General features: G+C 41.5%; 1 protein-coding gene across 3 annotated transcripts in view; it reads right to left on the minus strand.

Moving 5' to 3' along the window:
- Positions 1 to 716: 716 nt before the first annotated feature.
- TMEM106A (transmembrane protein 106A) overlaps positions 717 to 25,952 on the minus strand; it is a 91,574-nt gene continuing 66,338 nt past the window's right edge. For 2 of the 3 annotated variants that reach the window (XM_073608031.1, XM_073608033.1), the window contains 4 exons: positions 18,038 to 18,178; positions 15,125 to 15,171; positions 7,204 to 7,257; positions 717 to 1,060 (listed from right to left, as the gene is read on the minus strand). In XM_073608031.1, the coding sequence (XP_073464132.1) occupies positions 961 to 1,060; positions 7,204 to 7,257; positions 15,125 to 15,171; positions 18,038 to 18,178 (342 nt within the window). In that variant the 3' untranslated portion in view covers positions 717 to 960. The remainder of the gene's footprint in view (positions 1,061 to 7,203; positions 7,258 to 15,124; positions 15,172 to 18,037; positions 18,179 to 25,952) is intronic. The other variant, XM_073608032.1, reaches the window with a different exon arrangement.

Below are 25,952 nucleotides of genomic sequence, written 5' to 3' on the forward strand. Positions count from 1 at the left end.
AAAGTGCCACGCATGCTCAGAATGAATAAAGAGATGAAAGCTATTGGCTACTGCCCCGTTTATAGTCCCGACGTACGTGTTTTATGTCACCGCGTTCAGAATGATCGGATTTTCTGACAACTTTGTGTGACCGTGTGTATGCAAGACAAGTTTGAGCCAACATCCGTCGGAAAAAATCCTAGGATTTTGTTGTCGGAATGTCCGATCAATGTCCGACGGTGTGTACAGGGCATAAGACTGGGATGCCATTAAAGTGCATGTGTGGGTAAAGGCAGGCGTCCCAATACTTTTGACAATATAGTGTACCATCCATCAGCTCATCCCATGCAATTTTTACTATTTTGTATAACTTGTATGCTCTCATGAGCAGTGCTCTTTGAATTAATTATATTGAACTGTATTGTTACTGTATTCTCTCCCTTGATTTTGTAAAGTGCTGCACAAACTGCTATATAAATCCTGTTTGATAAAAATATAAAATGTGGAAACTGGGCAGCAATACGATGTCTTGTTTGGCTTGTAAAGCGTAGAACATCATAGCGGTTGATATACAACTACATTGAAGCCTGTATCTTATCTATCTGCAAATACAGCTAGATACAGAACTAAAGATTGGAACATTGAATGGAGATGTTGAAACATGGAATGAAATACTATACCAGAAACAATTATTTGTACAAAAGGAAATGAAGTATAAATAAAACATTTTACTCAAATAATATTAACAAAAAGAAAAAGTTTAATTTACATATTTTTATGAGTTTTTTTAAATGCATTTTAGTGCCCATAAGTGATTTAAGTAATCATTGATACAGAAAACGCTCTTCATTTAATTTGCCACAGTCAGTCTAGAAAAATGACATGTATTAGCAAATAAGATTGATCCCCAACAGGGACTATTGAGGTATTTTTCAGAATGTACATAGAAATATAAATTCTTCTTGGTGCAACAGACGAAAGTCACTGGGGAACCGTGGAATTATTTTTACAGTCTAGGTACTCATATCCAGAAAATTGTACCTGTTCCTCATGACCGATGTGTGAGAATTTCAGATAGCCCCTGCAAGCGACAAAAGTAAAGTAGATACTGAATTAATAAAACGTCATAGGAAAATAATATTGTTTTATGGATTTTATGGATGGTCTAGGATTTAAGGGGGTTAGAGGAATTATAAAAGCTCAGCTGACTTATGCGGTTAAAGGTCTTGATACAATGGTGCCATCTAGAGGATGTTTAATATATGGTTCTTGACTTTTTCCAAATTTTGCTTTTTCTAAGATATAGATCAAATTAGAGATCTTCTGCTTTACAAGTTGTTATACTTTATACAGTGTATCCAGAAAGTATTCACAGTGCTTCACGTTTTCCACATTTTGTTATGTTGCAGCCTTATTCCAAAATGGATTAAATTCATTAATTTCCTCAAAATTCCACAAACAATACCCCATAATGAAAACATGAAAGAAGTTTGAAATCTTTGCAAATTTATTAAAAATAAAAAATGAACATAAGCCTTTGCCATGACACTCAAAATAGAGCTCAGGTGCATCCAGTTTCCACTGACCATCCTTGAGTTATTTCTACAACTTCATTGGAGTCCACCTGTAGTAAATTCAGTTGATTGGACATGATTTGGAAAGGCGCACACACCTGTCTATATAAGGTCCTACAGTTACAGTGCATGTCAGAGCACAAACCAAGCCATGAAGTCCAAGGAATAGTCTGTAGACCTCTGAGATAGGATTGTACAGAGGCACAGATCTGAGGAAGGGTACAGAAAAAAATGTCTGCAGCATTGAAGGTCCCAATAAGCACATTGGCCTCCATCATCCGTAATTGGGAGAAGTTTGGAACTACCAGGACTCTTCATAGAGTGGGCCGCCTGGCCAAACTTAGCGATCAGGGGAGAAGGGCCTTAGTCAGGGAGGTGACCAAGAACCGGATGGTCACTCTGACTCTGGAAGCCACACCCCAGTAAAAGGCACATGACAGCCCGACTGGAGTTTGTCAAAAGGCACCTGAAGGATTCCCAGACCATGAGAAACAAAATTCTCTGGTCTGATGAAACAAAGATTGAACTCTTTGGCCTGAATGGCAAGAGTCATGTCTGGAGGAAACCAGGCACCGCTCATCATCTGGCCAATACCATTCCTACAGTGAAGCATGGTGGTGGCAACATCATGCTGTGGGGATGTTTTTCAGCGTCAGGAACTGGGAAACTAGTCAGTATCGACGGTAAGTTGAATGCAGAAATGTACAGAGACATCCTTGATGAAAACCTGCTCCAGAGCGCTCTGGACCTCAGACTGGGGCAAAGGTTCATCTTCTAACAGGACAACGACCCAGAGCACACAGCCAAGATAATAAAGGAGTGACTACGGGACAACTCTGTGAATGTCCTTGAGCGGCCCAGCCAGAGCCCAGACTTGAATCCCAATTGAAAATCTCTGGAGAGATCTGAAAATGGCTGTGCACCGACGCTCCCCATCCAACCTGATGGAGCTTGAGAGTTGATGCAAAGAAGAATGGGAGAAACTGCCCAAAAATAAGTGTGCCAAGCTTGTAGCATCATACTCAAAAATACTTGAGGCTGTGATTGGTGCCAAAGGAGCTTCACCAAAGTATTAAGCAAAGGCTGTGAATACTTATGCACATAGGATTTTTTTTTTTCGTTTTTTCAAATTTTTAATAAATTTGGAAAGATTGTAAACAAACTTCTTTCAAGTGGTCATTATGGGGTATTGTTTGTAGAATTTCGGGGGAAAATAATTAATTTAATCAATTTTGGAATAAGGCTGTAAACATAACAAAATGTGGAAAAAGTGAAGCGCTGTGAATACTTTTCGGATGCACTGTATAAATTGGAAGTTTAGTCATTTTAGTTTTCTGGATTTGCACCTTATGTCCTGTACACACGATCGGAATTTTCGTCGGAAAAACCTTCGATGGTTTTTCCAATGGAATTCCGCTCAAGCTTGGCTTGCATACACACGGTCACACAAAAGTTCTCTGAACCTACGTCCATCAAGAACGCAGTGACGTACAACACGTACGACGGCACTAGAAAAGGGAAGTCCCATACAAAGCGATGATTCTGAGCATGAGTGTTTAATTGCGCGTCGAAATTGCATACAGACAAACGGAATTTCCGATAGGAACGTTTTCCGACGGAAAAATAGAGAACCTGCCAGCAAAAGTCCGATGGAGCATACACACGGTCGGAATTTCAGACCAAAAGCTCACATCAGACTTTTGCTGGTGGAATTTCCGATCGTGTGTACGGGGCATTAGAAATGCAGATTCATGTTTTTATTACTTATTATTTTTAGTAGTTTGTTTTAACTATTATTACATAGGTTATTTCTGCTATAATGTTTCTATGTTGCATTAATTCTGGTATACAGAGTCCTCTATATTGGTTTGTCTTCTGATTTTGGTTAACTTTGTTGCATTATCCTATATAACCCTGGTACTCGTTACCATCACTATTAGGGAGGGGTGAAGCCCAGAAACTTGCCAGACTGACATCCCAGGTAGAGGTGTAAGCTAGTGTCTCTCTGCTATCCCACAGACCGGCCAGCATGCACACTGCCTTCCCACCAACTGCCTGCCCTCCCCATTATCATACCCTCTGCACTCCTCTCTTGTGTATACTATCGATCGTCATACTCTCACTCGTCTCCTGCACATACTGTCCATCACCATACCCTCTTTATTTCTCCCCTGCATGTTGCCCACAGTCATATCAACCACACTTCTCCCCTGCGCATACTGGCTACTGTCATACCATCTGCACTCCTCACTTGCACATATTGCCCATTCTTGCCACATACTGCCCCATCCATTATTTTCAGCAATCTTCTATACACATACCACTCTTGCATTATCCTAACCTGTGTATACTGCCCCCTCCATTATCCTCACTCTTATTTTGCACGTACTGCCCCCTCTGATACCCTTAGCAGTTCTCTCATGCACATACTGCCCCCTCCAGTATTCTCAATCCTCTACTGCATCTACTGCTACGTCTCATACCTTCCGCACACAACTCTTGTGCATAATCTGCACATCTCCTGCAAGTGCTGACTGCTGTCCATGTCATATCCCCAACACTGATACCGTACACACTCCTATGCGCACATACTTCCCACTATCACAACCTTCTTACCTGTCTTCTGCATCAACTACACTCTCAATTTTTACCATCTCTCATACTCTCTGCAATTCTTTCCTGCACACACCATTATTCCCAGCAATCCTCTGTGCACATACTACCCCCTCCATTTTCTTCACCACCCCTCTACTGCCTTCTATTATCCTCAGCACCCTTCTCCTTTACATACTACCCCCTCCATTTTCTTCACCACCCATCTACTGCCCATACTGCCTTCTGTTATCCTCAGCACCCTTCTCCTGTACATACTGTTCCCTCTGACACCGTCAGCAATCCTCTCCTGCACATACTATCCCCCTTCATTACCTTCACCAAACCTCTACTGCACGGACTACCCCCTCTCATACCCTCCGTGCACCTCCTGTGTGCATACTTCCCATCAATTCTTCAGCTTTGTTTCGAATATCCCCGATCTTGCTCATTCTGGAACAAGCTCACTTGTACTACCACATTTATAATGGTTTATTGGTGCTTTCATGTGACCTTATGTTTTGTCATTTCCTTTCCCAGCAGAAGCCTCATACGGAGAAACGCCGCGTTGGACAGGAGTCACGAGACCTGACGTCACCACACAATCAGCTAGCTGGCTTCACTGCGGCCGTGCTGCTTGTTTACCTAACTTTCTGCTCAGCCTGTGATGTCAGCAACGCAATATATCTTTTAAATAAAGAAACCAAAATACTACACTATGGAGGATCTCCTGTTTGTTTGATCTCTCCTATATATCGGTGATCCCACGGAAGCACTGGCTTTCTCGCTGTACTCCCATTGCCTGTGAGAGATTGGAGACTTATAACATCAGCTGTTCCTGCTTGCCTGATCCGGCATCTGTGGGCTCGTAAGACCCCCATAATAGGGGTCCAACATTTCTGGTAAGTGGCCCCCCCTCCCCCTCCTTTTTGTCGATCTTGCCTTGATCAAGGAGATGTCTTTCATTCATTGAAGGACCTCATATACAGAGATTTGCACTGATTGACTGTCTTTGCAGGATTGACTGATTTTTTTCCAGGACTTTATTCAATCACCAGGGTTGTGCAGTATCTGAATACGTATTCACATTTATTTATTTATTTATTGAGTTATTTGTTCCATTTTTGATGATAGTAGCGCACCAGAAGTTATATGTTACACTTGTCATTATTATGCCATTACTCACTGAGCAATTTATGGTTTCTCTATTAAATGTCAACATTACTATTATCACACCCTAAATGCAGGCTTGAGAGGGGATACTGTGGTTTCACTTATAACATTTTTGGGTTGCACAATAGCTTTCTGCGTTTGAAAATACTGGGTAGAAAATCTAAATTTGAATGCGATTTAAAGTGAGAGTAAACCTTTATTTTTTTTTTAAATTAAAATAAAAAAGAAGTTAGTTATACTTACCTGGGCAAGGTGCAAGGGTATGACACAGAGTGGCCTGTTATCGCCTCTTCTTGGGTCCCCCACCAGTGCTGTCCGCTCCTCCTCTTCTGCATGTGACCTCATAGCAAGCCTCTTATTTATTATTTTATTGATTACAGGTACTTCTATAGTGCCATCAATTTATGCAGTGCATTATAATATATATATATATATATATATATATATATATATATATATATATATATCTCTATCTATATCTATATATCATTCATATTGTCCCTAACTCACATTCATACAGACACATACTACCCTGTTTCCCCGAAAATAAGACCTAGCGCGATTGTCGGTGATGGCTGCAATATAAGCCCTACCCCCCAAATAAGCCATAGTTAATTGTAGTCCTTGTAGGTCTTATTTTCAGGGTAGGGCTTATTTTTGGGGAAACAGGGTAGGGCTTATTTGGGGGGTAGGGCTTATATTGCAGCCATCACCGACAATCACGCTAGGTCTTATTTTCGGGGAAACAGGGTAGGACCAATTTTAGACAGGAGCCGATTAACCAACCAGCATGTCTTTAGTGTGGGAGAAAACCAGAGAACCTGGGAGGAAACCCATGCAAGCACAGGGAGAACATGCAAACTCCAGGAGGGTAGTCCCGTGCTTGAGATTCGAACTGACGACTCTAGTGCTGCTAGGTGAACGTGCTGACCACTTAGCCACTGTGCTGCCTCTTGTTATGGGGGCACACATGCGGGCTGCTCCCGAACCGAGCTGTACGAGTTCATAGACACACACACACAGCTTGGCACACACAGGATTTGACTGACAGCAGGAGCCAATGACTCCCACTGCTTTCAGCAAAGCCTGTGAGAGATGGGAGAGGGGAGAGAAGAGCTGCAGCTGGGCACAGCATTGGATCAATGATGGAGTAGTCAGGTAAATGTTAGGGAGGGGGATACAAACACCGGAAGGTTTTTTTTACCAATACAGAGAACGTATTAAGGTTAAAAAAAACCTTTATGCCCAGTACACACGATTGGACATTCCGACAACAAAATCCTAGGATTTTTTCCGACGGATGTTGGCTCAAACTTGTCTTGCATACACACGGTCACACAAAGTTGTCGGAAAATCCGATCATTCTAAAGCACATACGTCGGGACTATAAACGGGGCAGTAGCCAATAGCTTTCATCTCTTTATTTATTCTGAGCATGCGTGGCACTTTGTGCGTCGGATTTGTGTACACACGATCGGAAATTCCGACAACGGATTTTGTTGTCGGATAATTTTATAGCGTGCTCTCAAACTTTGTGTGTCGGAAAATCCGATGGAAAATGTGTGATGGAGCCTACACACGGTCAGAATTTCCGACGACAAGGTCCTATCAAACATTTTCCATCGGAAAATCCGATCGTGTGTACGGGGCATTAGAGTTTAGAACCAGTTTAATATGTTATGTGGCCATACTTGCACTCTGACAAATGAGGTGGTATTTGGCACACCTCAACACCATTCACAGCCATCCAGCTATAAAGTAAGTGGTAGAGACTTTGCTGTTCTCTACAATAGCCATGGCATAAGCAATCCTGTATCCTGGGGACTCCGAAAAAAACATTGTAGCAGCCCTAACCTCCTTACTACTTACTGCACGGTATACTTACTGTATAAGTAGCAGAATGTTGTGAACTTTGATCTGGTCCCAGGTGCAGACCTTACTGAAACAAAAAAATATATAATTTTAAATGCTAAAGATTTAGTTATTTTTAAATCTTATTTGTTAATTTAATTAAGAAATCATGCAATAGTGATCAAAATGAACAGAGTGCATATGTTGGAAAAATTACCATTCCTAATTTTGTTATAAGACAGTTCATTTTTTGCAAAGAAATTGAACAGGTCCCTTGAATATATTTATAGGCAAATCTAACTTTTCCAGTATTCTATTTGAATCCCTTTTAAACCTGTGACCATCATTTATGCTGGCAATAGATGCAAAGATCTTTTATATATTTCAGATGATGATATACCCTTTGCCATTGCCATACAGTACATGAACCTTTACCTGTTGAGACATTTCATCTAAATTTGGGTAGCCTCTTTGCATGACCAAAAACCTCATCCTTTTTTGAGCAGAAAAATTACCATTCCATTTTTTTACATTTAACATCCCTAGCAAAATAAAGTCAGAGAGGATATGGCCCTTTTGTGGCTTTTTGACCAGCTTAAAGCTGAACTCTAGGCATACAATATATTTAACAAGTACTGTAAATGCTGTAATGCTGCTGATGCTAAAAGTTTCCATCTACTAGTAATCGATATCCTTCACCTTCAGCAAGTGCAATGCAGGAGGACAAACTGAACACTGAATTTTTTCATCTTTCCATCTATTAAATCTTCTGTCCTTGTTGTTTTAACTTTGGATAGGAATTTTTTTTTTTCTGCCAGTAAATACCTTATACAGCCACTTCCTGTTTGTCTGGTAAAATGACAAGGCTTAGGACATTATGCACATCTCTCTCTCACTCTTGTGAGTTTGCCAGGGAGGGAGAGGGGGATGAGTCATGAGAGAGCCAATGAGAGCTGCAGAGCTGGATGTGTGCCCCTGTGTAAATCCAGGAAGTGAACAGGCAGCAGCTTCAGCTGCCCAAAGTTAAAATGGCTGCAGCCAGACTCAGTGGCGTCGCTATAGGGGGGGCGGGGGGTGCAACCCTCACCAGGATAACAACCGCCAGAGGGGTGACACCAGCGGCGCATCATTCATGTGTGCGGTGCTGAACCACACTGCACACATGGAGTTATCTGGGACAAATCTGAGCCACGCAGCTGCGCTGGGGCAGCTCCGTGTCATATTAGCCCCCAACACAGCACCCAAAGTCACTCCGGCCGGGTCACAGTGCCCCACACGAGCAGCGCTGCAGACACCACCCGCCTCATCTCTCCTGACCAACTAAAGGGATCATAGGACTGACAGCAGCAGTGCCGGCCAATTGGAAGAGATCTGGAAAGATATACACTGCCCAGAGAGAGGGAGGGAGGGAGGGGGCAGGCGATGTGTACGACAGCTCTACTCTCCCGGTGGTAGCGCCTTCTAAAGCCCAGACTGCACACCCTCTGTAAGTTGTAGCTGCTTTACCACAGCAGCCCCTCTGTCCTCTCTTCTGTCCTGTGACGTAGCGCCCTCCTGAGCCTTGCGCCCCGTACGTAGCGCCCTCCTGAGCCTTGCGCCCTGTACGTAGTGCCCTCCTGAGCCTTGCGCCCTGTACGTAGTGCCCTCCTGAGCCTTGCGCCCCGTACGTAGCGCCCTCCTGAGCCTTGCGCCCCATACGTAGTGCCCTCCTGAGCTTTGTGCCCCGTACGTAGCGCCCTCCTGAGCTTTGCGCCCCGTACGTAGCTCCCTCCTAAACCTTGCGCCCCATACGTAGCTCCCTCCTCAGCCTTGCGCCCCATACGTAGCTCCCTCCTGAGCCTTGCGCCCCGTACGTAGTGCCCTCCTGAGCCTTGCGCCCCGTATGTAGCGCCCACCTGAGCCTTGCGCCCCATACGTTGCGCCCTCCTGAGACTTGCGCCCTGTACGTAGCGCCCTCCTGAGACTTGCGCCCTGTACATAGCACTCTCCTGAGCCTTGTGCCCTGTATGTAGGGCCCTCCTGAGCCTTGCACCCTGTACATAGTGCCCTTCTGTACCCTGCACCCTGTACATAACGCAATCCTGAGTCCTGCACATAGCACACAATTCGGCAGCACCTACCCTTTCATGCAGTGTGCTCCCTCCTGTGGTGGGGGCATGGTTGAGCCCTGGGTGACACCATCAAGTGCACTGTGGCAGGCTAGACAGGATGTGCTAGCCTTCCAAGTGTCTACTGCTCTGTCCTGCTCATGCTGTCACTCCACAGCAGCAGGATAGAGCACTATGGCAGTCTAGGGGGAGGAGAGCCGCTCCGATGCGGAAAAACATGGGGGGGGAAGGGGACACCATGTTTTACCGCACCAGGTGACACCAACCTTAGTGACACCACTGGCCAGACTCAGTGGAGGGAGATTTCTGCAGCATATTTGGCAAGTACAGAATCACAGTATATATGAAAAAATATGCAAAGTGGTTGGAGGGAAGCATTAGAATGGCAAAGATGTTTTTATTACAAATTATGTGAGCAGACTGCAGTTCCTCTTTAAGCCCTGTACACACAGGCCGAATGTTGGGAGACAACAGGCAGTTCAAAAACAACAAAAAAAAAAAACAAAAAAACACAACAGCAGACATTTGGCCCGTGCGTATGTCGGTCTGTTCGACAGAAGCCGTCAATTCAGCCGACTTCTGTCGGATGCGCATGCTGGTAAACCAACAGCTGGTAAACCAACAGCCGACCGACTCCCGATCAGCACTCTCATCCAATGTCATAGAGAGCTGATCGGAGTGCTCTGTCAAAACACAACAGCTCAGCAGGGGAGATCGCTGAACTAACCTTGCATGGTTAGTACAGCGGCTCCGACCAGAGCTGTCAGTTTTTTTCATGCAACTGTAGTGTGTACCCGGCTTTATAGTACATTACAGTGAACACAACTCACTAGCCTGAACCAGGACATTAGTGACATCTGCATTACAGCACACTTAGCTCTCTCCCCAGTATCTATGACACCAGTTAGAGGTCTCATATCTCTGTCTTTTTTTTTTTTTTTTTTTGGATCAGCTGCAGAGCCGATTCAAAAAAAAAAAAAAAAAATCAGACTTTTTGCCAGAAATGATCATTTTCCTTTTAATAAGACTGGTAGTTTTCTGATATTTAGCATGGTGCTAAAGAGAATTCTTTTGCAATAATTTTATAATTTTTACAATAAAAAGAAGTACAGACATTTGTTTGGTTCATTGATCAAGTGACAGGTCTTCGTAAGCACTGGGATACAACACATAAGCAGTACATATACCAGTAATACAATGATAATCCGGGAGCATATGGTATTTGCTGCCCAAGAATCTGGGGCATTATAGGGTGGTAAATTCCAGCTGTCTTCTAGAGATGGGGTCTCCAAACTTTCTAAAGAAAGGGCTAGTTTATCGTCCTTTGGACTTTAGCCAGTGGGAGTGGAGATTTTCCTGACATCAGTGGGAATAAACATTGCCAAATTTGGTGTTGAGGGGAGGAGTAGTGCCCCATCATTGGTATCATTGGGAGGAATAGTGTTGCCTTATTGGTGTCAGCAGGAGAAATGGCACCCCATTGTTGGAGTCAGTTGGCAGAATAGTGTCTCATATCAGTGGGAAGAATAATTCTCCATGGACTGGTTAAAGGCAAGCAAAGAGCTGCATCCGGCCCCAGGGCCGCAGTTTGAAGACCACTGTTCTAGAGGATGAGGTTCTAGGCAGATATAACCATCAGCCAAAGGCCATTAACACATAAATGAACCAAAACAATAAGAAGATAGCCAGCAATTCCCACTGTTAGGGGCTTGGTCGAGGACAAAGGAAAAAAAGAAGAAAACAGAGGAAAGAGAAAGTAAGAGGAAAGGGAAGTCGCTCCCATCTGCCAGGTGCCAGCCTGCCACCCTCATGCTCCAGGCCTAGTCCTCCCAGGTCTCCAAACTTGCTAAAGAAAGGACCAGTTTATTGTCCTTCAGACTTTAGGGGGGCCCAGACTATGGCTAGTGGGAGTGAAAATTTTTCTGACATTAGGAGTAAACATCACCACATTTGCTGTGTATCACACATATTGGTATGTATTGTACCAAAGGATTCCAGATCATTTCAAATCTGGTTTGCTTGCCCAGGATATAATTCTTTTACTGAAATGATCATTACATTGAATGGTCATTTTAGGCTTATGATCAGCATTAGGCTGAAAGAGGTCATCTGAACCATTTCTAGGGTCACATGTTCTCTATAAAACTTTTTAAAAGTGTGGTAATTTACTGTATTGCAAAGTGCTTCAGTATATAATTGTGCATTAATTCTGATCACAGTGTGTGTCAACATAAAAGCAAACCCAATCTGCTTCAGAGTCAAAGACTTCAAAGTGATGGCTAGATGGAGAAACCAACCTTTGTAAAATGAGTGCAGACGGGTGGTTTCAAACCAACTGGAGTCACACTTTTACCCTACAGTACTGTTCTAGTGAACTACGCCTGTGTTCCAACACTATGAAGGGGCAACTCACAAACTAGGTTGTTAATGTACAGTATTAATCGAGCCATGTTTTCAGTTTTACATACACAGCATTCTACATTGAAGATAAATGACCGGGTGCTCATTCATAAAGAAATACATCCAAATCGGGTATAGAGGCAAAAAATAAATATTTGGCTGAACATACATTTTAAAGTGTATTTCCACTTTTGGAGCCAAATTGTGATAAAACCTATTTTACATTTGTTACATGTCGCCATTACTATATTATAACATATAAAACGAAAGTTGCTGGTTTGCAAAGTCCTCCATAAAATTGATGATGATGATTTTTTAATAAGCAAAGTAAATCATGGGTGTGTGTTTTTCATAGGGGAATGCCCTAGCTGAATTCATGATTTAGCTGAATTCAAGAGGTGCAGAAGAATGGATTTTGCATATGTTTTGGTGGGGATTAAGGGATGATGGAAAAAAAAAAAAAAAAAAAAATTGTACATTTGTACATTTCTGCTCCAAAAAGAGGTCAGTTTAAGGCAAGACCTGAATAAGTGAAGGAATGCGCCCATATCCGAGTTGCAACACCAGTAGGTGTCAGGGATATCTGGGCTGAATTTGTGCAGTACAGGTGGGGGTTCTGTACCATCTTTTAAGATTTTATAGTTGGTTTCCTACAACCTGGTACATATAGAGGATTTTGGGGAGAAATTAAGTATTTTCTGACTATGTGGAGGGGAGAAAGATACTTGAAGGTCTTGTTCCTATTGGAAAAGAAAAGGAACCCATTGTCTATTAGTCAGGAAATGGGAGGCCTGACAAATGTTATCCTCCAGTTAGGTACGAAATGGCCCCGCAGAGGAACCAGGTGAGAATCTGGGTTACCCAGGCGTGTTAGCCAGGTATTGTATATACAAGCTGGACCAATGTAACAATATAAAAATAAACCATACCTAGAATGGTGCTGTGATCAAGGCTTGTAAGCCGCAGCACATGACCCCTGTATATTTTTACTCACTTTTTTCATGCACCAATAAAGAAGCAACAAGGACATTTGGAGCTGTCGGCTCTATTCTTTGTATTTATACCTGGAATTCTTCTTTAACATTAACACTTTTTTTCAATGGTCTTAAGTTCATATTTAATTTCTCAGTACATCCTCAAACTTCAAAAAGCAAAATGTGGAAGAAGACGTCATTTGAAAGTTTCTAAAGCCCACTTCAACAAAAGTGTTCTTTTTTTAAGCTATGGGCTGATATGAAAGGCTAAAACTTCATTTTCCTTTTTTATTGCTCTCTGCATCCCTGGAACAAAATACATTTTTTCCCTTACAAACAAAACAATGGGCATTATTCATCACATGGATGGTTTTATACATATTTTCTGTGATATAAAGAAACCCCTGTCTATAAGCTCACATTTCACACATATATAAAAAAGTGCAGCGCTAAGAAAATTGTGCATGTAAACGAAATACAAACACAATATGTTGTGCATCAGTAATAAGTGAATAACCACAGTTATATAAAATGTGCAAGTAATGACATAAATAAATATACTCAACCAAGTGCATATAAATTATACGTCAACACAATAAATACGTGTAAATGTAATAAAGTGCATGAGTGCTAAAAAAAAATACATTCACCGATAGCCACAATGGACTAGGTGATCCAAAGCAGAATGTAAAGAGATAGAACAAGTCCACACACATTTGTGTTGGAATGAACTCACAACACATTATGAAAGTGTGAGGGAGTAAGGAGTCTATGCAAATAAGGATGATGGTGGGCAAACGTCTGTAGAAGAAACACCCGGGACTGTGCATCCACCACCTAAGGTGAGGAGTAGGTACATCTTACCGGAAGATGTGAACACACACGGCAGCGGTGGTGAGTCAGACAAGCATGGAATGGAAACAGGATCTCAAACCGCGGTCTCCAGAAATCCAAACGACACCCACGAGTTTCATCCGTCAAATGGTTAGAAATAGGGTCATAAAAAAAAGAAAAAAAAAAAGGAAGGCAGCTTTCACATGGCATAAGTCAAAAATATATGGGTTTTATTTAAAAAGTACCTACATCACAACGATGCGTACAATAAAATCGATGTGCTCACAAAGTTATATAAAGGACTTCAACTGGGGTATAATATAATATGTCCTTTAGGATGAAGTGTGTCATGTCACTGCTTGACAGCTCTACACATTGCGCTTGTTTTGTATTACTTTGTGATCACATTGATTTTATTGTACACATCATTATGATGTTAGTACTTTTTAAATAAAACCCATATATTTTTGACCTATGCCATGTGGAAGCCGTCGCCTTCTTTATAATATACCCCAGCTGAAGTCCTTTAGGTGGAAACGCGTCAGCTCACTGCTTGCCAGCTCTACATATTGCGCTTGTTTGTATTACTTCGTGATCACATCGATTTTATTGTACACATATGATGTTAGTACCTTTTCAATAAAATGCATATATTTTTGACCAATGCCATGTGGAAGCTGCGCCTTCTTTTTTTATGACCCTACTTCCAGCCATTTGACGGATGAGAGACTCGGTGTTGTATAGATTTCTGGAGACCGCAGTTTGAGATCCTGTTTCCATTCCATGCTTGTCTGACTCACCGCGGCTGGTGTGTGTCCACATCTTCCAGTAAGTACCTACCCCTCTCCTTAGGTGGTGGATGCACAGTCCCGGGTGTTTCTTCTACAGACGGTTGCCCAACATCATCCTTATTTGCATAGACTATCTCCTTACTCCCTCATACTTGCATAGTGTGTTGTGAGTTCATTCCAACACGGATGTTTGTGGACTTGTTCTTTCTCTTTACATTCTGCTTTGGATCACCTAGTCCATTGTGGCGATCAATTAATGTATTTTTTTAGCACTCATGCACTTTATTACTTTACACGTATTTATTGTGTCAACGTACACATTTATATGCACTTAATTGAATATATTTATTTATGTCATTACTTGCACATTTATGTAACAGTGGTTATTCACTTATTACTCATACACAACATATTGTGTTTGTATTTCGTTTACATGCACAATTTTCTCAGCACTGCACTTTTTTATATAGATCTTTACACAACTTGTCACGTTGTAGTGTTAGAAGCTATCCGCCTTTTTTTTGGTAACGCAGTCATTTTTATACACCATGTTTCACAATTCACATAGGTTGTTATTTTTGAGGCTATTTGCTTTGCCTCGTAGTTTTAAAATGCTGATTTACAAAAGTGCAAACATTGTCAATTAATATAGTTTTATAACTGTACACTTGCTAAAAAAACAAAAAAAAAAAACATATATGACTCACCTTTTCAGTTGTGTTTAGGATTTAGTTACTTAAAATTTTTTTTACCAATTTTCATGTTACCATAATTTTGTCTACCCCTGTACACAATATTTTAATGTCATGTTATGCGCCACAATGATTACCCAGTCCCTCGTGACTTACAATGTGTTTGGGTCCTGAACGTTACTCTTCACAGTATAAAATATCTGCTAAAAAAAAAAAAAAAGAGAAAAGTCACTTTATAATAACTGAGAAACAAACGCAATAAGTTTATTTCAAGACACAAAAAGTTTTAATATATTCCAATGTAAAAAAATTCTTAAAGTTCTTCTTTAGAAATAATAACTAATTCATAAAGTTTTATAGTACTTTTCTTGGGGTGTGAGGGGAAACCAGAGTACCTGGAGAAAACTCATACAAGCACAGAGAAGAACATGAACGCTGAAAAACGCAATCCGATAACCCCAGTGTTGCACGGTAGAAAAGCTAACCACTATGCCACTGTGCTCTATGTTCCTCTGCCACAAATTACACTTTCTTCAGTACCTGTACAGTGCCCTGAAAAAGTATTCATACCTTTTGAAATTTTCCACATTTTGTCATGTTAAAACCGAAAACATAAATGTATTTTATTGGGATTTTATGTGATAGACCAACACAAAGTGGCACATAATTGTGAAGTGGAAGGAAAATGATAAACGGGTTTCAATTTTTTTTTTTACAAATATCTGAAAAGTGTGGCGTGCATTTGTATTCAGAACCCCCCCCCCGAGTCAATACTTTGTAGTACCACCTTTCGTTGCAATTACAGCTGCAAGTCAGCTCTGCACATCTAGAGAGTGAAATTTGTTTTTTTTTCACAATCAACTTTTTATTGGTTATCAGAACATAAATAACAGATAAAGACATTAAGAAAAGTATAACAGGATACACACCATTACATAGTATAGCATATGCATTGATAAATACATTAAAGGTGTTGTAAAGGCTCTTTGTTATTTAAAAAAAAAAAAAAACACCATGTCATACTTGCCTTCACTGTGCAGTTAGTTTTGCACAGCGTGGCCCCGATGCTCGACTTCTGGGGTTCCCCGGCGGCGCTGGTAGCTCCTCCCTGCATCGAGTGTCTAAGTTGAAGAAGCGCTCCCCTTGGGGGACACCCGTGCAGGTGCCCTCCTGAGTCCCCCTTGGTGAACTCCTGTGCGGGAGCCAATGGCTGCGCTGCTATCAATCTATCCAATCAAGAGCCGAGACAACGGACAGAGATGAAGAGCGCGTCTCCGCCAAAGAAACAAACGGGCTCAGGTGAGTAAAACGGGAGGGCTAGGGGGCCGGCCAGTGTGAGAAGTTTTTTCACCTTAATGCATAAGATGCAAGTGAAAAAACATGAGGGTTTACAACACCTTTAAGTCAGTATAATAAACGTAAATAATCCTTCAAATTCGGTTTCTAGATAGTAAACAGCCAAGAATAAACCCATTCGCCCCTAGGGGAGCAAACTGTGAACAGGTCTATTCTAACATGAACAAAAAAAACACTCCATTGGTTGTGCTCTCAACCAAACTGTCAAACTATTCAATGGCTGGTGTCATAACTGATCACATGTGCAACATCATGGCAGTTGTAGATTAAACAGAGGCAAAGATTGCAGTTTCCTTGGCTGAAAACGAGGGGGGTTTACTTAGGAGGTTAGAATTTCTGTAAGTGATTTTATGGTGTCTCAGTTGGGGAAAATTTCCCCCTCCTGTTTTGCTCATTGCAGGCCAGAGACACGGAATTAAAAGGGAACTTTCCCCAGTAGGGAAAGTAACAAAAACTAATTTTTATCATCACGGTGAAAGGTTAGAATTTCAATCTGTGAGCCCCGAGCCCATCCTTTCGTCAGATTTTTATTGCTGCCAGTATCCTCCTGCCCAGACAGACACGAAGCGGAAATTCTACCCCATCCAAACTCCCAAAAAAAGTTTTGATTAACGTTTTGGTTAAAGATGAGTTTAACCACGACCCATTTGGCAGTTTTTGCTCTCACCAACTTCCAAACGCAAGGGCATCTCCCTTTTCTATAACCAACTGCATTCTAAACTTTCCTTTACTAAATCTTGCCCCCTTACCTAAATGATCTTCAGACCAGCAATGGCAGAAAACCATCAAGGTTAACTTAACTACTTCCAAATGTTCAACTGACTGGGAAACGGCGGAAAAGGTCCATCTCCGGTGGTACTATACACCTTATGATCTAGCCAAATTTAAGCCCAGCAGTTCTGGCCTATGCTGGAGAGGGTGTGGGCAGCGAGGCACTCTGCTGCACATGTTATGGTATTGTCTGCACATACGGAGCTATTGAAATGCCATACTGTATATCGTTTAATAGCAAGTATAATGGGTATCATCTCTATAGTCAACTTTAAACAAGCTATACTAAGTGTTAACATTGACAATTTCCCCCCGACCTAAGGCCCATTACCATGTATGTGCTGTTCACAGCACGCCTGGTTCTACTAAGTAGAAATCAATGCAGGAGAGGTGACTAAGCATTTATCTGAAACTTATGTTCTGGAGAAGATAATAGCCTATAAGGATGAATGCTTATCAAAATTCGATCAACACTGAGCACCCTGGAACACCTACAGGAAAGGCGGGCGATTCTTGGTTACACCTCAGATACATTGTTCTTACTCTTCACAGAGAAAGCCTGAATCCATTCTGATTTTTTTACTTCTTTTCTTCTGTTTTTAGTTAGTGAGTTGTAAAATATGAGTGTCCAAATGGAACCCAGTGTACATCTCTGGGTTGGGATGTAATGTAACGGTTAACTTTTATGGCGTTTGTTACATTTCCTGCCAAAGATTGTTCAGGTGATAGGTCGGAACTGTGGTGTAAGGCCTAATGAAATTTCTTGATACTCTACAGCTGATGGACTTCTCTCCTATATAACACTCAACTAAGTAAGATCTGTAATGTTATTTTCATTTGCATCATCCTCTGTAAACCTTGCAAAAATCAATAAAGAAGATTTGAAATAAAGATACGTTTAATATAATCCTGTATTGGATTAACAGTAGTGGAAACATTTACCTTGTTAGTTACCCGTGAGCCAACTGTTCCATCCTCTTTCAGGTTGAGAGTTCCGACTACAACAGACATGTGTAGAACCTCAACATTGAGGTCCAGAATTTTTATCCCAATTAGGTTATCATTAGTTATATTCAATTTATTCTGTGAAAAAAAATGCAGTGAAATTACAAGATCGTTTGTATGCAAATTGTTTGCCTAAACAGGCGCTGTCAATATGCCGGTGCACAGCCTAGCCCCATTTATACACATCTTACTAGCGCTTCTTCGCAGCTCCTGCCTTTGCCACATCGAACTAAAATCCAAGGTGTAGTCTGGAGTTGGTGACTTGAGGGTAAGGGGGGGTACAGTGATGTCACCGCCTCCATCATGCAACATTGCTTGGCCCTAATGATTGGCTGAAGACACGAACACTGTCACAGGAGAGGAGGTCATGTAACCTCCAATTCCCAGAATCTTTCCCATATTCAATATTGTCTCTGTGTGCAACAAAGGTAGTTGCTATGTATATATGTACACTACTATTAAAGTAGTAGCAGCCAACTCAACGGAGTTGATATACTAAAGACAAAAACACTGTGCACTTTGCTCTTGCAGAAGCTCTGCTGACTTCCATCGCCCAATTATGTGCAAGCAAAAATGCTGTTTTTTTTTCCTTGCACGCGATTGGATGCTCTTTGCAAAGTGAAGCTTTACCTCATTTACTAAGCTCTGGAGCAACTGCCCTTGCAGAGTGCAACTGCACTTTGCAAAGTGCACAGTCTATTTACCTTTAGTAAATCAACCTCAATATGTCCTAAAAGTGCAGTGCTATATAAGATGTACATGATGACGTCACGTCTGTTAGCCCTGCCCAACACGTTTTAGTCCCAATAGACGTCATCAGGGGGACTATATTACATCATGCAAGTTCTCTTGCTTTTTACATGACCATTGCGGGGAAGTTTGGATCTTTCCTTGCTTGGTAAGGAAAGTGTTACTGCGATAAATCATGTTTTTTTTTTTTTTGCACATGGTAGGCTCAAAATTTCTTCTGCACCAGAAATAAATCAACAGCACCTCAAGTTGTATTGCCAGTCATGAAAACAATGAACCTGAAACCAGCAGGTATTTATATTACGATAAGTAGGCTGTGCTGATCAGTCATTCTTGCTAACAAAGAGGCTTGTGAACAAAGTGTAGTTCAAAACACAAGTGTTAAAAAAGAAGCTTTGTAACACTGGTGTTACCTGCAATTAAAGAGGAACTACAGGCTCCCTCGAAAAAATTAAGTCATAGTGGCTGACTTTTAATATAAGGACACTTACCTGTCCAGGGATCCAGAGATGTCCTCACCTGAGAAAATTCTTCAATTGACTTCGGGTGCAGGCGCCAGCATCTCAAGTAAGGGAAAAAGGCAGTGAAGTCTTGCAGTGAAGACTTGTGGCTTCACAGCCGACTTCCTACTGCACATGCGCGAGACTGGAGGGGGGGACCAAACTCCTGGCTCAGATGGCCGCAGCGAATCTGACTGGAAGTGGGAGCGGGTACCTGTCAAAATCAGGTACTCGCCCCCCCAAAATAAAGTGTCAAATGTGGCAGTGGAGGATGCAAACAAGCAGAACTTCCACTTTTGGGTGAAGTTCCGCTTTAAGTATTTTCATTTTTATTTTCCCAAAATATATTGCACTCTCAGCATACGGAAAGCCTTTTGCTTACACAATCTGTTTTAACAGTTGGCGGCAATTACGCACATTGTGTAAGCGAAAGGCTTTCCGTATGCTGAGAGTGCGGGCACCGTGCCGGTGGTAACACTAATAGCGTAAGTCAGGTGAGGGAAGCTGTGTGCGGACAGCGGAACGGACACAAGGGACAGGGAGGAAGTACAGGAAACTGAGCTTTGTCTGTAAAATGAGTGCCAACCCTGCCACTGGTGTGCTGGACCCCTGCATCTGTAGAGTCTCCGTCTGGAAGTGTACATCTGCTGCTGTATGGTAATTGCCTCCTGGGAATGCATCATCTAAGGTGCTGATCGGTTATCCATGAAGGAAGTTGGTGGGACTCCAGCAGTGTTTCCTGTGGCTCCGATTGCTCTACTAAGCCTGTTTTGACCCCCCTAAATAAGGGTGGTCGCAGGCTTTCCGGTAAGCCTCCATTGCTTTATTGTCAGGTGGCGGGCAGCACTAGCGGTGAAAATACAGACCCAGGGTCTTCCATTGGACATCTCACTTTTGGACTTTATTTCACTTTATGAACTGTTTTCCACACAATTTTTATTTAATTATGTTTTTGTGATATTTTTACCTGCACCACCAACTGATTATTTTTCATTAGATGTTATAATCTATCATTTTTATTTGATGCTATTATTTATTTGAATTTATTAGATATTATCAGTTATTTCTGTACATTATTGATTCATTGCTATATCACACACACCACTTGTGGTATTTATCCAGCACTGCACTCTTTTTCTCTATCCATTAAAAAAGAGAGTCAGTCTTCATGGAATGTGATAAAAGATGTATTTCTTAATTGTGTTTGTTAATAAAAGGCTGCGATGGCCATTTAAATCCATTTTAAAGTGTCTTATTTTTATAAGGTGGGTAGTCAGGCATGGTCATGGCAGCCGATAAGTCAGCAATACATCAGTCATGCAGTTCCGGTTTGGTGGCATTTTGTCCTTATGCCTGGGATCCTTCCAGCTGCTTGCCTGTGTTAACAAAGTAGCCTAGACTGCACTGAGAGGAATGCTAATTATAAGGATAAGTGCATATAATGGTTTTGTGTTCTAAACTTTTCTACTGAAGTAGAGATTTTAACCAGACTCTCTGTTGCTATAGAGTCTTATGCCCCCCATTCACACCTGAGTAGAGCAGTTTTCAGGCGGTTTTGAGCGTTTTTTAGGAGTGTATTAAAAGCCTTTTAGACATGTATTACAAGCATTTTAGAGCTTCAGGGGGTTTTTGTTTAGCCAATAAAAAGCACTAGAGGTAGGAGATTAGGGGTGGAGAGCTGCTATTTGAGCAGAAAGCACACCGCAAAATGTTTGTAAAATGCTCATGTCACATTTTCAAGCATTTCTATTGAAGTCTATGGGGCCAAAAGCGCTTGTATTCTGCCAAAGAGAAGCTCATGTATGCTCAGATGTGAATTGGGCCATTGAAATGAATGGGATTTTATTTGTTGAGCGATTTTCAGCTTGAAGCTCTAAAACGCTCAAGTGTGAACGGGGCCTAACAGAGACTCACAGGGAAATATCTGAAGAGCCCATGTTTGTGCAGCTTTCACTATCTCTTGTGCGGTGTTACTCTGCGGTGTATGCATGCTCTTTGCCATTCTGACCCCATTGTGCATTATTGGTTCTACTTTATAATGGGTTAGTAAACTGCAAGTTCCATTTAATCTCTGTCTGATCAAGAAATAAATTTGATTGAAAACGTTGGCCTTTTATGAATCCATGGTGGCTATCGCTTATGGATTATCAGGATCTGGTTCTACATGCAGGCTCTCTGTTGTGTCCGACAGTGACTCCTCCTACTGAGTCATTAGAAGCTCTGAAAAGCTCCTTGTCTGATTTCTTGATCACTTTTTATCGATACCGTTTTCTGCTGAACTCATTGTTCTCCACTGAACTTCCTATTTAAGGCTCTGCACTTCCTGTTGAGCAGATTATTGTGCTTTTGTCAGTATCGCTTCTGGTTGCTACCCTAACACTGCATCCTTATTACCACTGCTCGTGTACCGATCCTTGGCTGGAGATTTACCAACCACCCTCTCTGCTTTAAACCGGATACATGTGGCTATTGACTTTGGCTTGGTCACCGATTATGCTCCTGCTTGCTCCTTTAATACTACCACTTGCTTCTGTACCAAACCTTGACCGATAATAACCACAAACTTGCCTGCTGTTTCAGCTACTGTACTCCAAGCCTGACCCCAGACGGATCCCTTTTTAAATATAGGAACCACATAGGCCAAAGAACTAAAATTGTCCGATCAGCGGACACCTACACCTTAAACGTCTACATCAAAAGGGTATCTTCAGGTCACTTTACCTCCAATGGGAGTTTATTCACACCATCAAGGAACTAAAAGTTAAGCTGGCACATGACTCAGACCCTTGCAAAAGCTTAGGAGTTGAATCACTATACATGTGCAATTCTTATCGTTTCAAATTCGTTCTTCGACGAAATTCGCCAAATTCGTTAATTCGTAAATATTCAAATCGAAAACCAGTTTAACAAAAACTAACAACAACAACAACTATTACAAACTATTAAATTATAGGTATTGGAATTTCCTTTCTAATTTGCCGATTAGTGAACGTAATGAATACGAATTTATCCGAAGTTACGAATTATCCGAAATGAATGCTGCATCTAAACGAACGTAACGTAACTAATAAATACGTTATTATTTATTAGTATTGATTCGTTATGTTCCATTCATTTAGATGCGGCATTCATTATTTCAGATAATTCAGAACTTCAGATAAATTCATATTTGTTATGGTCATAAACAACCAAATTTGAAAGGAAATTCCATTACCTATAATTTAATAGTCCATTATTAGTTACTGTATTTATTGGCGTATAACACTCACTTTTTCACCCTGAAAATCAGGTTCAAATAGTGTGTGCGTGTTATACGCTGATACTGTAATTTGGGCTGCCTAGAAGGGAACGGGGCGGGACGAGCGCCATCAGTTTACATACAGCGAGAATCTGCTGTTTACTCAGCGGCCTCTGTAATAGGATGTCCCATCTCCTAGGCTGGCATTGGTCCAGTGTTCTGTCTATCATAGAAGCCGGTCCAGGAGGCGAGACTTTGTATTAAAGAGGTGGCCGAGTAAACAGGCGGTTCGCGCTGTATGTAATCTGAAGGCGCTCATCCCACCCCCCTCCCTGTCCCCTCTGAGGCAGCAGTAATCTGAGGTGAGGCTGCAGATGGGCACTGATCAGGCTGTATTCATGGCAATGGTGAGGCTGCATATGGGCATTGATCAGGCTGCAGATGGGCATTGATCAAGCTGCATTGATGGGCAATTGTGAGGCTACAGATGGGCACTGATCAAGCTGCATTGATAAGCAATTGTGAGGCTGCAGATGGGCATTGATCAAGCTGCATTGATGGGCAATTGTGAGGCTAAAGATGGCATTGATCAAGCTGCAGATGGGCATTGATCAAGCTGCATTGATGGGCATTGATCAAGCTGCATTGATGGGCAATTGTGAGGCTGCAGATGGCATTGATCAGGCTGCAGATGGGCAATGATGAGGCTGCATTGATGGGCACTGACGAGGCTGCATTGATGGGCACTGACCCTTATTTTGCTTCAAAGTTCTTTATTTAAAATTTGATTTTTTTTCCTGAAACTTCCCTCCTAAAATGAAGGTGCATGTTATATGCCTGTGCGTGTTATATGCCGATAAATACAGGTAGTTATTATTTAGAATTTACGAATACCTCATCTAAACGAATGGAAAATAATTCAAATTTTTCCAAAGTTACAAATTTTTTTTCGAACTAATTTCAATCATAACGAATGATCCGAAAAACTAGAAAAAAACAAAACAAACAAATGAAACGGAAACGAAAACGAACAAATTTTTCAGCAGTGCACATGTCTATGAGTCACCATCTCAGATTGATTCCAAAATACAACTAACATTTCAGACATAGCACATCCTTTGCCTTGACCTTAAACCTACCAGCTATGTCTAGACCCTAAATCCACCATATACTCCTTGTCCCCTACTCACTCTGTGGTAGTGAATACAGATTCAACCGTTTAGTCCCCACACACACAGACATGGGAAATAGAATCAAATAACTTTCACACAAAACAAAAAAAAAAGAATTGCATGCTATTATTCGCCATGAATCCTCTATTCAAACAAGTACTAGGAGATTGGTTTTAAAATATTTTGAAAGTGTTACTAAACCCACAACAGTAAAATCAGTCTGTATATGCAGTAAAGCATGCTTGTTATACTCACTGTAGAACCCAAGATGTTAATCCTCTGCATTGTGTAAAAAGGCTGTTTGACCCTGTCGGCTCTGATCCTCCCCTTCTTCCACAGTCCTCAATCCATCTCCTGATAGTACAGAGCCTTGGGGGCACTCTGCACATCCTCAGTTTAGTGTGTATTGCTAGAGTTTTTTTCTTTTCTTGGGAGAGTGCATGTGATCGGCACAGGGCGCAGACAGAGGGTCAGGGGTCATGCAGCCTCATAAGACAGTCAGAGAATGAAAACTCTTCCTAAAAGCTTTAACCAGACACAGATAGAAGTAACAAGACTGCTATATACTGCTGATAGGAAAAGGTATTTAACAGTTTATATTTACTAAAATATATGCATGTTCTGTGTACTGTGCAAAAATTGGGGAAAAGGGGGAGGTGAAACATTGGGACTTTAAATGAGGCCATGGCCTGGTAAGGTTATGTGCCTCCATCCCTGACAATGATACTGTCAGAGATGGAGCAAGCGAGCAAATTTTCCAAGGATGAGGGCTGCTCTCCAGGATTTAGACTGGGAGGGAATATTTGCATTGATAAAACAAAGAACAGAAGTGGGAATTCTTCAAAAAGACTGTTTGGGACCTCACTGCAAAGTATATTCCCATGGGCAATAATTTTAAAAGGCTAAAAACAAAACCTATGTGGCTCACGGCCAAGGTTAAAGAAGCTATAAACAATAAGAAAAGAGCTTTTAAAAAATATAAAAATGAAGGAACACTAGTGTCGTTTAAATGTTACAAAGAATTTAACAGAATATGTAAAAAGGAAATCAAGGATGCAAAAATTCCAAACGAACGACAGATCGCAAAAGATAGTAGGACAAACCCAAAAAAATTCTTCATATATATTAATAGTAAAAAGGCCAGGTCTGAGCATGTAGGCCCTTTACAAAATAGAGTGGGTGACTGGGGACAAAGAGAAGGCAAATTTATTAAATACTTTCTTCAGCTCTGTGTATACAAAAGAGCATGGGGGAGCTCATGTCCATAATGGGGGTGGTAGTGACACACCCCAAATGATTCACAATGGCTCAAAAGTGATATGGTCCAGAATTATTTAGAATAAAAGGTGGATAAAGCGCCTGGCCCTGATGGCATCCACCCACGGATACTAAAAAAATTGAGCTCTGTAATTTCAAAGCCATTGTATCTAATTTTTAGGGACTCATTAATGACGGGAATAGTACCACTGGATTGGCGCAGGGCGAACGTGGTGCCTATATTTAAAAAGGGATCAAAGTAACTATAGACCTGTTAGTTTAACTTCTATAATCGGAAGATCCTGGATCTTGCTACTTGCTGTAGCAAATTGGAGCATGCTCTGCTGGGGTTTTTTTGCCTTCCTCTGGATCAACTGAGGGTATAAAATTGGGTATATTGGATTGTACATTATTTTTTATTTTATTTATTTATTGTTTTTAAGGTTGAACTGGATGGACTTGTGTCTTTTTTCAACTTGACTATGTAACTAATTGTTAAAATTAGGAGCAAGAGGGTGGGACTTTAAACGAAGCACGTGATTGAAAATTACACACACACTCAATTACACACATACCGTATTTATCAGCTTTTAACACGCACCCCAATTTAAGAGGGAAGTTTCAGGAAAATAAAAGTTTTTTTTTAAATAAACCACTTTGAAGCAAAATAATGGTCAGTGAGCATCAATGCAGCCTAATCTGTGCCTGTCTGCTCCCTCAATGCAGCCTGATCTGCGCCCATCTGCAGCCTGATCTGCAGCCTGATCTGCGCCCAACTCACCCCATCAATGCAGCTGCCCGATTAAGCCTCACCATCTCCCAATGCCGGAAATCACTGAGCCATCATCTCCTGTTTACTCGGCTCTCAGTCGACAGTCACATACACAGTCCCGCCTCCACCATCGGCATTGGACCAGCTCCTGTGATAGACAGAA

Source organism: Aquarana catesbeiana, linkage group LG12 (genome assembly GCF_042186555.1).
Source record: "Aquarana catesbeiana isolate 2022-GZ linkage group LG12, ASM4218655v1, whole genome shotgun sequence".
Classification (NCBI taxonomy): Eukaryota; Metazoa; Chordata; class Amphibia; order Anura; family Ranidae; genus Aquarana; species Aquarana catesbeiana.